Source organism: Malania oleifera, chromosome 4, assembly GCF_029873635.1.
Source record: "Malania oleifera isolate guangnan ecotype guangnan chromosome 4, ASM2987363v1, whole genome shotgun sequence".
NCBI classification, from domain to species: domain Eukaryota; kingdom Viridiplantae; phylum Streptophyta; class Magnoliopsida; order Santalales; family Ximeniaceae; genus Malania; species Malania oleifera.
In genome coordinates this window covers 112,837,283-112,851,102 of record NC_080420.1, presented here as the reverse complement: position 1 = coordinate 112,851,102, position 13,820 = coordinate 112,837,283, and the positions used below count along the sequence as shown (strand labels likewise).

Sequence of the window (13,820 nt, the reverse complement as noted above, 5' to 3'; positions counted from 1 at the left end):
GTTGTCCAGTTGATGTCTAGGGAAAGATTTTATCTGCTGATTTGATGGTATTAGATATGCACGGATTTAACATTATTTTTGGCATGGATTGGCTAGCGGCTAATTCTGCTATTATAGATTGTCGTGTCAAGGAAGTGATATTCAAACTTCTAGGGAAGTCAGAATTTAGATTTACAGGGTCACGGGTGCAATCCTTACCTCAAATGGTCTCAACTATTCAGGCGAGGAGACTGCTTCAGAATAGCTGTCTGGGATTTGTGGCTTTTGTGAAAAAAATGTCATAAAATGAATTGAAACTTATCAATACGCATGAGGTGAAAGAATTTACAGACGTGTTTCCAGACGAATTACCAGGTTTGCCGCCTGATCGTGAAATAGATTTTTCCATTAATCTACTTCCAGGTACAGCGCCTATTTCTAAAGCACCGTACCGAATGGCGCCGTCAGAGTTGGCCGAATTTAAAATCAGTTGCAGGATTTGCTAGATAAAGGCTTTATACGACCCAGTGTATCTCCATGGGGAGCTCAAGTTTTATTTGTAAAGAAGAAAGACGGGACCATGAGGATGTGTATAGACTACAGAGAGATTAATAAAGTGACTATCAAAAATAAATATTCTCTACCCCGTATAGATGACTTGTTTGACCAGCTCCAGGGTACACGGGTGTATTCAAAAATTGACCTCAGATTCGACTATCATCAGGTAAAAGTGAAAGCAGAAGACGTCTCAAAGACGGCCTTTAGGACCAAGTACGGGCATTACGAGTTTCTTGTTATGCCGTTTGGTCTGACGAATGCTCCTGCTGCATTTATGGATTTGATGAATAAAGTCTTCCACCAATACCTAGACCAGTTCATGGTTGTTTTTATTGATGATGTACTAGTCTATTCGAGGAGCTATAAGGAGCATGAGATACATTTGAGGCAGGTTTTACAGATGCTCAGGGAGAAGAAGTTGTATGCAAAATTCAGTAAATGTGAGTTCTGACTCGAGAAAGTGGTGTTTTTGGGACACGTTATTTCAGGAGATGGAATTTCTGTAGATCCCAGTAAGATTGAGGCGGTAGTGAATTGGGCTAGATCAAGGAACGTCCAGGAGATTAAGAGTTTCTTGGGGTTAGTTGGTTATTACCATCGTTTCGTCAAGGGGTTCAGCTCTGTCAGGGCCTCTGACACGACTAACTAGAAAGAATGCTAGATTTGAATGGGATGACAGCAGTGAGCAAAGTTTTCAGGAGCTGAAGCAGAGGTTAGTCACTGCGCCAGTATGGATCATCACGTTTGGGGGTAAGGGTTATACCATCTACAGTGATGTGTCCTTGAAGGGACTTGACTGTATATTGATGCAGCATGGTAGGGTAGTGGCGTATGGGTCGAGACAGCTGAAGGAGTACGAAAAAAACTACCCTACTCACGATCTTGAGTTGGCTGCAATGGTACATGCATTCAAAATTTGGAGGCATTACATATATGGCGAGCAGTGCGAGATTTTCTCTGACCATAAGAGTTTGAACTATTTCTTCACTCAGAAGGAATTGAATATGAGACAGAAAAGGTGGTTAGAGTTGATTAAAGATTTTGATTGCACTATCAGTTATCACACTAGAAAAGCAAACGTGGTAGCTGATGCACTGAGCAGGAAGTCTGGAGTATCAGCGTTGACAGCTATGGAGATCCAGCGTCCGATCATGATAGATCTAGAGAGACTCGGTATTGAATTGATAAAGAGTAATACTCCAGTATGTATTGTCAGCCTAGTGGTACATCCTACTTTGCAGGATAGAATTAAAGTTGCCCAAAAAGAAGATCCAGAATTGGTAGAGTTGATGGACAGAGTGTAGAATGATCAGGGGCAGGACATTTCAGATGATGGAGCTTTACGATATCGTTCTAGATTGTGTGTTCCTGCTGATACTAACATTAGGAGGACTATTCTAGATGAGGCTCACAGATCCTTGTATACAGTTCATCCTGGTAGTACGAAAATGTATAGGGATTTGTGAGAATTTTACTAGTGGAGTGGAATGAAAAGAGAAATTGCCGAGTATGTAGCCCAGTGCTTGACGTGCCAGCAGGTAAAGGCTGAGCACCAGAGGCCCGCAGGCCACTTGCAGCCGTTGTTTATCCCAGAGTGGAAGTGGGATCATATTTCCATGGACTTCATTTCAAGGCTGCGGTCGACATCGCATAGTCAGAATGCGATTTGGGTGATAGTAGATCGATTGACTAAGTCTGCCCATTTTCTCCCAATCAAGATCAGCTATTCCCTCAGCTGATTGGCAGAGATTTACGTCCAGGAGATAGTTCGTTCTCATGGGGTGCCTGTATCTAACGTGTCAGATCGAGACCCGCGATTCACATCACGATTTTGTAGGAGCTTGCAGAAGGCTCTGGGGTCTCAATTATCGTTTAGTACAGCATTCCATCCTCAGTCAGATGGTCAGACTGAGAGGACGATACAGACACTAGAAGATATGCTCCGTGCATGTGTTCTAGATTTTGGGGTTAGCTGGACTCAATTTATGCCACTGCTAGAATTCGCGTATAATAACAGTTACCAATCCAATATTGGCATGGCACCATTTGAGGCATTATACGGTAGGAGATGTCGATCTCCTTTGTATTGGGACGAGATGGGTGAGTGGCGAGTTATGGGTCCAGAGATGGTGCAGTAGGCATGCGATAAGGTTCGGCTTATCAAGGAAAGAATCAGTGCAACTCAGAGCTGATAGAAGAGTTATGCCGACAATCGCCGCAGAAATTTAGAATTTGATGTGGGTGATCACGTATTTTTGAAGATAGCTCCATTAAAAAGAGTTATGAGATTTGGTAGGAAAGGTAAACTTAGCCCTAGGTTTATCAGTCCGTTTGAGATTTTATAAAAAGTGGGACCGGTGGCCTATAGGCTAGCTCTGCCACCTTCATTATCCAGAATTCACAACGTATTCCACGTATCGATGTTGAGGAAATACATCCCAGATCCTTCTCATATCATCAGTTATGACGAGTTGGAGCTTAGTGATTCACTAGGGTATGAGGAGGTACCAGTACGGATTCTGGATAGGAAAGTATAGGAACTATGTAATAAGAATATTCATCAGGTAAAGGTTTTGTGGAGGAATCATGCAGTAGAAGAAGTTTCGTGGGAATCTGAGGAGCAGATGAGACAGAAGTATCCACATCTATTTCCAAAAGTTTGATTCGGTAAATGTAAGTAGTTAAGTTATATTTCTTATTGCAGGTACATGTATGGTTTAATTAGTGTAGCATTTTAGTTTTGGGAGAGTTTTCTTTTGATATATGTAATCTCCCAAGACTTGAGTTGTAACCACGTTTTTCCTCCACCAAAAGTGAGGGTAAGTAATAAAACAAGTAGACCATTTTGCCTAATAAGGGATGATGAATTATGTGAATAGCAAATTTCAAGGACGAAATTTTATAAGAAGGGGAGAATGTGACAACTCGATTAAAATGAAATTTGAATAATTAAGAGAGAGAAAAAATGGAAACAGAAACAGAAGGGAGGCTGCCAAGCTTCGTCGACGAACACAGGGTTTCGTCGACGAAGGCTTTAAGGATTTTGACGACGAACACAGGACTTCGTCGATGAGAAAATACCGAGAGGGGGTATGGAGCAACCTGAATTTCGTCGACGAAGACAGGGACTCATCGACGAATTTAATGAAAGACTCGTAGACGAGGTGATGTGTCTCGTCGACGAATCTGGTAGTATAAATATCTAAAAATCGAGAATTTTAATCATTTTCAGCGCTCCACTCTCTCCTCTCTCTCTCTCTCTCTCTCTCTCTCTCTCTCTCTCTCTCTCTCTCTCTCTCTCTCTACGAATCCTCTCCCTTCTCTCTTTGATTCTGGCCCCCACCAGTCCCCAGATGGACTATCCGAAGCTACCACGACGCTCCTGGCGTAGTTCTCTACGAGTTTGACGGAGCGGATCGTTGGGGAAAGTGAGTTGGAAATCATCCCTAAGTTGAGGTAAGACTTTTTAAGTCAAATTAAACTTTATGATAGTTATAAGAAATGATGTACGCATGAAAATTCTGATGTTTAATACTGAGAGTTTTAAGTTTCAGGGTATTGATTAGGAAGTCATACGAGGTTAGCCTAGGATATTTTTGGAGCTTTCTCAGTAGCCAGGTAAGGGAATGAACTAAAACAGTTATTTTCCATGCAATTTAATATTAATTATGAGTAAATTCATTTTCAAAAAAGCATATGCTATATTTGTATATCACATATGAAATGTATGTTTGGAAAATACTGCTATTATGATTAAACGTATATGTATGTATGAGATGCCAGAAATGATGATTTTAGAATATGAAGTATGACTTTAACGGCACATGTGTAGCATGAACATTATTTTTATGTGAAGTGAATCATGATATGAATGATTTTACGAGTAAAGCATATTTTCAGGTATTTTGAAAAGACGTGTTATGCTATATTGAGTTTGACGAATATATGATAAATGAGTTATTTTCAGAATGTAAATACCTGAAATGATTCTGGCGCGAGGCCATATTTACGTTATCGACGCAAGGCCGTATTTACTATGATTTCAGCACGAGGCCGTATTTACTATGATTTCGGCACCAGGCCATATTTACTATGATTTCGGCACAAGGCCGTATGCATGATTTCAGCGTGAGGCCATATTTATAAAATGTTCAGCACGAGGCCGTATTTATGAAAATATGTACTATATGTTATCAGAACCCGGGTGTTAGTTTAGTTCAGTTCATGACCTCGGTACCGTAGCTATATTGTAGATCGGATATTTACGTCAGATTAATGCTAACCATCCCACGAGGAGATGGGAGATGGATAGTCAATGTGACTTTCAGTAGAGTGTGGACGTCCACCTGGCAGTCCAGACTAGGGTGTGGTGGGCCCATCGTACTTACAGACATATTTGACTCAGCAGTGGTCGGCCAACCATTGTCGGGTCCCGCCTTCGGGCTGCACAACCCGTCATGGGGGGTAATATATAACACCAGCTAGCTATTCATCGTGGGTATATTTTCAGTACTATTCAGTTATAACAGATGTTCTATGTATGATATGATTTATTAGAAAATATGAAAGCATGTGAATATTCAGTATGATATGATGAATTTTTATGAAAATATGAAATGCACTGTATATGAATAAATGCCTTAAATGTTCATGTTGTCACACAACTATATTTAGTTTATTTTCCCTTACTGAGAAGTGTCTCACCCCTAAGTTAATTAATTTTTCAGGAGCCCCTGAGAGATCGACGGGTTAAGGCCGCCGTTGAGCTAATGAGATTACCCTGTGAGGAGGGTAAGATTTTGTAAAAGGGTAAGTGTTATTTTGTGTTTGACCCTAGAGATATTTTGATGTATAAGAGGATGTATAGAAGTACAGTTTTATAATGTTATAGAAAGCTCTGGTATTATGTTTTATGGATGAATGTTTGGATTTTATGTTTACTGCTGCGTAGATTTCCGTTGTGTTTGACAGGTGTCCCTGTTACCCACGGGTGCGGGTTGACTTTTCCATTTATTATGTTATATTTCTTATTTAGGAAATTGAGGTTACCACAATTATGATGAATAATTAAGGAGAAAGTGGATCCCCTTGCTGCAAGCCTTTAGTTGATTGAAAAAACTCTTTAAAGGTTCCATTCATCATAAAGGAAAATCACGGTGACTCCACACAATTTTTTATAAACTTACAAAACCTCTCAGAGAAGTCAAACGCATTAAGAACCTCCAGAAAAAAAAATTTCAGTTCACTCTGTCATAAGCCTTAGTCATATCCAATTTTACCATCACATTACCGCCAGCCATTTTTTTGTTCAAAGAATGAACAATTCCCTGTGCAAGTATAATATTTTCAAAAATACTACGCCCGGGAATAAAAGCATCTCACTCATGCGAGACTAACTTATCAACAATCTTAGTTAACTTAAAAACAATAATCTTGAAAAAAAATTTGCGAGTCACAAAGCACAAACTAATAGGCCGGAATTTATCAAAGTTAGAAGGATTGTCCACCTTCGAAATTAAGACAATAAACGAAAAGGGAAAAGCCACTAGCAGTTCTAACTGGATCTGGCACATATTCAAACTTTCATCTTTGGAATTCATTTCCACCATCATATACCAGGAAAATATTTCCTTATTTTATTTCCTTTCCGTCCAAATCCCACACACTGCCCACCCTCTTTCTTAAAGATCCCAGTGTCCTACAAAAAGGGAAAAGCCACTAGCAGTTTGAACTGGATCTGGCACATATTCAAACTTTCCTCTTTGGAATTCATTTCCACCATCATATACGTGGAAAATCTTCCCTTATTTTATTTCCTTTCCACCCAAATCCCACACACTGCCCACCCTCTACCATTTTCACTTCTTTCCTGGAGAGTTCCAAAAACATTTTACAGAACCCCAACCTTCGTTCCTAAGCATACTTACCACCATAAATTCCTCTTTGGAATTCATTTCCACTATCATATACGTGGAAAATCTTTCCTTATTTTATTTCCTTTTCGCCCAAATCCCACACGCTGCCCACCCTATACCCCTTTCACTTCTTTCCGGGAGAGTTCCAAAAACATTTTACAGAACCCCAACCTTCGATCCTAAGCATACTTACCACTATAAATTCAGCACAAGCACTGCCTGAACACTCAGAAAACACACTACAACTTTCTCCTCACTCAAGCTTGTGTGACAGTCTAAGCAAGGAGGAAGCCATGGGAGCCAACAACGGGCAGACGAAAAGGACATCTGTATTCAAAATCTTCAAAGCTCAGAAGCCCCGGAGAGGGAACGATGCATGGGATGAAGCCCCAGAGGTGGAGAGAATATGGCGGAGCGATGAGGACAAAGGCCGCTGGGCCGACCCCCACATCAACATGAAAGCTACAGCTTTCATTGCCAAGTTCAAAAGTCGGGTCTCCGAACCCAAAGGCTAAAACTACTGGTGCTGCCGCTATGGGTTCTGGAAGCAGGAACTGCCTTATTTTTTTGCTGGGCAGGAGCTTCTCAATTCCAGCATCATGAACAATTTTCGCATTTTCTTTAGATATTATGTAGCGTTTCAGATAAATATACAAAATGTTTGACTCTGTACAAGCTAATCCCAGTTCAGAATGAACAATGAAAGCCACATTGAGTATACACTTGTTTGGAAGATGAGAAATTGAGCATGCATTGTATATACTTTCAACATGTCATCTCCAGAAAGCCTAGTTGCATCTCTTGCACAGTTAAACAAAGAGCAAAATCTAAAGAATTCTCAAAGGAAAAGAGAGAGAGAGAGAGAGAGAGAGAGAGAGAGAGAGAGAGAGAGGGGTCACATAATTAGTGTTTATCAAATCAGTTGATACCAAGCAAGCATGCCAGTGGAACAAATGAATTTGTTGAGCGTGAAGACTTGTGCATTCATTACCACGGTGGTTCATTCTGCTTGCCAGCAAAGAAATGATACCCACAGAAACGGCCAGAGCCCTTTAAATAAAGAACATAACGGTAACTTATTAGACCCTATAATTGGCAAGATGGTTGGGAAAGAAATGGGGGAGTTCAATAGAATTCAAGGATTTCAAAGGTACAGAGAGATTCCTTTTCCATGCAGCTAAAAAATGAAGACTAACGACTGTGAAATCCTTCAATTTTCATTCGCTGTAATTATTTTTTTTTAACTGGCAATAAAATTGCCTGGACGTTTTTAGCTCATCCACATCTCAATATGAGTGAAATTGAATTGAAAATTGTTCATTTATCCCAGAAGCTATCATTATTTCATCTGCTTGGACTGCCTAAGTTTTCAGATACAGAATCAAATCTGTGACACTGCCAAACATACAGAACTGCAACAATCCAAATAACCACATAAACTGCAGACATGCCAACAAACATACAATTTTGAGGAAAAAAAATATGGCTTGTTCCAGGAAATTACAACCCAAAATTGTTCGACTACCAAGGCAGAAACATGAATCATGTCAGTAATTGTCATTTTTTCACACTTCTTCAACTGGGTAAAATCCCTTGCTAATTGGTAAAGGTAAACAGAAAAAACAGTAAATGCTGGTACAACCAAGATGGCTATTCTGTTCAAATATATTCTTCACAAACTTTGCCTCTTGCAGCTTACACTTTGCCACACAACTAATGATTGAAGGCCTCACACTCTATCTGCTGAAATTAACATGTTTTGATGAACCATGCTCTGCAGTCCAATAAAGAGGTAAGCAAAAGTTGAGGATAAAGAAACATAAATTGGGATCCTACCAAATCAGGTTTCTCAAATCTAGAAAGACCATTAATTAGGTCAAAAGAAAGTATTTTAAACTTAAACGACAGTCATTTAAAGCTTCTATCCATATTTCAACAAAAATTTTCATCCATGATGGATCCAAATATATATTTGATTTATGTTTCTCTTTAAGAATTCAAGATCTAAAATTTCATCAATTTCACAATTAATAAGTCACTTGACTAAAATGGAATGCTAGAAAGAATGCATAAATGAGGCAATAAAGGCAATAATGAGAAGCGCTGTACTAGATCCACAGCACAACTACTGAAAATCACAAAAAACAGAGGCAGGATATCACTTATGATCAATAAGCCAACACCAACCCACCCAAATTTTCAGGGAAATGAGACTATTTAGGACACATAAATTTCAGACTGTGGCATAGAAAATTGCAGCGGAAGCAATTTCATTACAGTAGTTATCTACATTGAGTCATCAAACAATATAACTATTTAATTTTGTCTCCGGCTAGATAATTAATAATAAACAAAATTAAAAAAAAAAAAAAGGAACTTACACACCTTGACTGATATTTATTGTATACCACAGCCACAATAGATCTTAGGGTGACTGTTGTTGTTGTGGCATTTGTGACCAGATTTGTTGAGTCATGTAGGGGTGAGATGGTTGAGCATACAAGGTTGGGTCCACCAAAGGCTTGCCCATGATCATATCAGGATTTCCAACCTGAGCTGAGTGCGGGGCTGACATGTAGTAGTAAGGAACTGCGTTGGCAGAAGCCCCAGCAGGGGCATTTTCCCTTGGGGTTGATGTAAGTGCTTCGTCTTTTGGATCCTCTCTTGGCACAATGTCCACCAAAAAGTCAAAAATATCAGTACGTGTGATTGCTGATGCAATGTCATTCCTTTGAAGTGTCCTCCTTTTGTTCTCCTCTGTGTGGTTCCATGATCGCAAAGTCAACTCCAAGATGAACATCTCACATGCCCTGGCAAATACGACTGGTGCCTCAGCTGATATCATCCTTACATCCTCATCTGCCTTCATAATCTTCTTGATCCTGGCCAAAGGAAGACTGTGGTTCCGGAAATCCTTAGCCCTCTCAATTTCTTGGTACTGATTTGCCCAAAAAGAGTGGAGTTGCTCCTCTAATTGCTGCTGCTGTTGATGATGGGCTTGTAGATAGGCAAGCTGGTGTTGTGCAAGCTGAGCTCCAGGCTGACTACAAGATTGAACTGCTCCAACAGATGTGACTGTTGATCCAAGCATGGGAGTCCCTGTCACTTGATTAGGTTGATAAGGGCTTGAACCATATGGCAAGTGAGCAGCACTACTCACTGACCCCATTACAGGTGGTTGTCCAGGCCCTTGTTCTTCCATTTAAATCCAAAGAAGCTCAGGGCACAAAACTTTATGCCTCTGTTTTATTGAAAAGAAAACATGAATATGAATCTAGAAATATCAAATTTAACAATTTACAGTCGTTATATAGCAGAAATAAAATGACAGCATACAACATGCAGCAACAAATTCTACAAGATATTTCACAAGGTACGGGAATGTATAATCGAATATTCAATATGATTCCACAAGATCTAGTTTTATTCAAGCAACAAATTCTACCCAATTGAAAAGATCTTCTGATCAATTCAAAGATCATTTGGATTCCATCAGTAATGAGAATTCGGATATCACGCATTGGTCAATTAAAGAGAGATTCAACAAATAAAGAAAGATGGATTTTTTCAGATCCTGTGTTCAAGCAAAGTAAATGCTACCATAAAACTGACAAAGACAAAATTTTATCCTAGTAATATGGAAACAATAAAATGCAATTCCATTTAACCCAGAAAAACTACTTCTAGACAAGGCAATGCTCCTGATTTCATGGTGCAGGACCAAGTGGGGTAAAGCAAAAACAATTACCTTCTCTTTCCTATGAAAGGGAAAAAACATCCAATCTGAAAATTTCACATTTAAATGGCAATGAACTGCCAGCAAATTGCATGGGCTAAATTTAGTTAAATTGTCCATCATAATTAATAAATAATGTTTTTTTCCCTTCTGCTATCAGTAACTGCAGAAGCCTTCAAGTTCCAGCAACTAAACCTACTTAGGATGACCAAACCATTCATTTAACAAAGTGGACTCCTCTTCCAATAGTTCATGAATATTTTAGATCTACTCAAGATTGACCAGCCAAATGGCCCTGAAAAAGGTAATGAGAAAGATTTTGCTTCTATCATTTCTTTAAAGGCCTGCCAAGTAACATCAATGCCAAAAAAGAACTCCTTTCCTTGCAACAAAATGGGAGGGAAAGCTGGATGCACCTTATTTGCTTGATTGCACAAAATAAATCCATGGAACTTCATTTATCTGAACAATCAGGTGACAATGACATAAACATTCGCTAGAGCAACCATTTACATTAGTGTACATGAGCAAAGTACACTACTGCTAGTTAACTCTTTGAAAAAATATGCAAGGAGACCCATCAACAATAACTATATGCATTCCTTATTTGGCAAATGAGGTGAAAAACTAATCTAGGGTCCAGACTATTAAATTGAACTAGAATAAGTTCTTTTCAAAACCATTAGAAGATGTCTTCCTTCTTTTCATGCAAAAAAGGGAGGAAATAAAATTGTGCCATTGACTCCAACTCAAAACATTTATGCCAATATTTAGTCTCACAAGGTAAATTTAAAATAAAAAATAAGCAAAAATTGTCATGCCTTATCATACAAGCCTCAAACAAAACAGGCCCCACCAGATTCTATTCTAATGGGCATTATAAACAAGATCTGTAGCATTATGCATCTGCTATGTAGTATCAATACAGCACAAAGCATAATACAACTACAAGTTATCGTGTATTGAGCAGTTTATGATAAAGCAACTAGAAAAATAAATAAGATAAATGACTTTATTTAATGAAATTGCAGAAACAGCCCCATAAATATGCAGCATTAAACAATTGAACTCATTCAAATGCTTAAGAAGTTAAGAACAGATAAATTCAGTTAAAGACAGAAAGCATATGAATGATTTCAATTTCATCCTGTGAAAGTACAACTGCCAGTGGATACCGTGATAGCCATGGTGAACCTTAAGAAAACATACAATTAGAATTTCTTGAATGGCCTATTGTCCAGACACCCTAATTCATGATATCTCCCCACTTGCTGACCCACAAACAAACAAAAGATACCTCCTTAGTTTCTTTACTACGACAGCTCTAGTCCATCCGTACTCCCCTAATTATATTTTCACCCCATAACCATGTTTTTCTTTGTTTTTCCACAGAAAACTCCAGAAAAGGGCTTGCTGCACTCATTGACCCTTTTCCAGCACCTGCCTAATTCCTAGATTCATTTTGCATGTGTTTATAAATGTGTTGAAGTAATTAAAATAACGATCCTAAACCAATTAAAAAGTCGAGTAATCAAACTTCAACCAAGTTATATTTCAAAGACCACATTAAATAACATGCTCATATGAATACTCGGAACTTCTGAGCTTATTTGTGCATACTTGCGCATGGTTTTTAAATTTAGCATAAAATTGCAATAGATGGCTGAACTTGGGTTTGACCCATGCCCAAAGAACTCTACATTCCAGCTTAAAAAACAACTAAAACTGAAAAAAAAAAATTTTTTTTTTAAATACCACTTCAAAACCTTGGTTGAATCAAATAAAATTTAGCCATCAATTCAGAAAAGAGGTTCAGAAATTTGGAGAATCGAATACATTATCTTGAATCTTCAATGAATGCAGACACATCTACCAAACATAATATTTGGAAAGAAAACTAGGTTGCTAATGCAGATGAACAACCAAAATCAAAGCTCGAACAGCAAGGAACAAAAGCTAGAAGACAAAACCAGAACCCATGTTAACAGAATGATAATGCTTTTGAAGGCCAATAAATATGAGATGATCGTATGAGATAACATAAAACAACTGCTAATACAAATCACGAAGTTCATGAATTCCAAAGACCACTTCAACAACATATCCACGACAACATTATGCTCCTCATTTGAACATACGAAACAGAGACAAAGCATGTGCGCGCAAATGGGTACCTATGGATTCAAACAATCTTGGGTTCTCGTGTTGAAAAATTACAGGATAGAAAACCCTTTTAGGAAACAATGAAAACTAAAAATCGAAAAAAGAAATAAAACTGAAATCTCAAATGGGCTCACCAAATTGAGTAAAACCCAAGAATGGGAAGGAAATTTTCCTGGGAAATTTTCCGCGCAGATCACAGTGATGCAATGTTGAGTTTTTGTTTGTTGGGAAACAGTCTGCAATGATTATTTCAACAACGAACCAACATTGAAAGCGAGAGTTCGGTTTCTTCCCCTGTCGGGCGCTCTTAACATTTATGGGCATCGCTTTTCTTTCTGCCGTATTTACCCTTTTTAATTATTAATTTTTAAAAAACAGCACTGAGGGAAAATAAATAATGATAGCGAAAGTTAAAAATATCTTTCTAAAAACTTCATGCTGCAATCGGTTCATTTAAAAAGAAAAAGAAATTCTTTCGTGTTGTAAATGAAATAAAAAAATGAAGACAAAAATGTTTAGAGTTATAAGAATTTAGCAGTATAGTTTTCCAAGAATTAAATATTACTAATTATCTTATTATCCTATTTTGTTGTAAAGTATATCCTTATATAAGCAAATTTATTGACATCATATAAGTTAACCACATAATAAACCATTGTGAACATACCAAAAGTTATAACTTATTATTTAGATAGTCATTCACATAAATATACATATTTTATAATACTTCCCCTTAAATGACTATACACTATGAATATGACTTGTTAAAACCTTCGCTGAGGAAAACTTTGTGGGACAAAATTTTAATGAAGGAAAAATAGTATAATATTCATATTTTCCCTAAAAATACAATCAATTAAAAAATATCATTAAGTTGTCGCATTCCAATATTATGTACATGTTTCTTGAGAATTGAAGTTAGCAATGCTTTTGTGAATAGATCTTCTGAGTTGTCACTTGAACGAATTTTACAAATGTCAATATCTCCTTTCTTCAAAAGTTCATGAGTGTAAAAAAATTTTGGCGAAATATGTTTAATTTTATCACCTTTTATGTACCCACTTTTGATTTGTGCAATACATGCTGCATTGTCCCCGTACAATATTGTTGGCGTGTCATTCTCCAGTGATAATCTACTTGTCTCTTTAATGTGTTGGATTATAATTCTTAAACATACACATTCACGATTTGTTTCGTGAACTGCCAATATTTCTAAATGGTTTGAAGAGGTAGCGGTAATCGTTTGTTTTACAAATCGCCATTAGATAGCAGTATCACCACGTGTAAAAATATAGCCTATTTGTGATCGAACTTTATGATGATCAGAAAGATATCCAGTATCAGCATATCCTTTCAACTCTAACTTTACTCCCTTTGGGTAAAACAAACTCATATCAAATGTGCCACAGAGATAACGAAGAACATGTTTTACTCCATTCAATGTCTCTAAGTTGGTGTAGAACTAAACC

The 13,820-nt window shown here is 37.8% G+C and overlaps 1 protein-coding gene across 2 annotated transcripts; it reads right to left on the bottom strand.

Annotated features, from left to right (window-relative positions):
- Window positions 1-7,900: 7,900 nt before the first annotated feature.
- On the bottom strand, window positions 7,901-12,678 carry LOC131153090 (nuclear transcription factor Y subunit C-3-like). Of its 2 annotated transcripts, none has more exons than XM_058105133.1 (3): window positions 12,486-12,678; window positions 8,838-9,693; window positions 7,901-8,226 (listed from the first exon to the last, which is right to left on the bottom strand). In XM_058105133.1, exon 2 carries the CDS (start codon window positions 9,652-9,654, stop codon window positions 8,878-8,880), a length of 777 nt encoding a protein of 258 aa, XP_057961116.1. In that variant the 5' UTR covers window positions 9,655-9,693; window positions 12,486-12,678; the 3' UTR covers window positions 7,901-8,226; window positions 8,838-8,877. The 2 variants fall into 2 exon arrangements, with proteins under 2 accessions (XP_057961116.1, XP_057961115.1); XM_058105132.1 differs by having other exon boundaries at window positions 12,363-12,657.
- Between the last annotated feature and the right edge of the window lie 1,142 nt (window positions 12,679-13,820).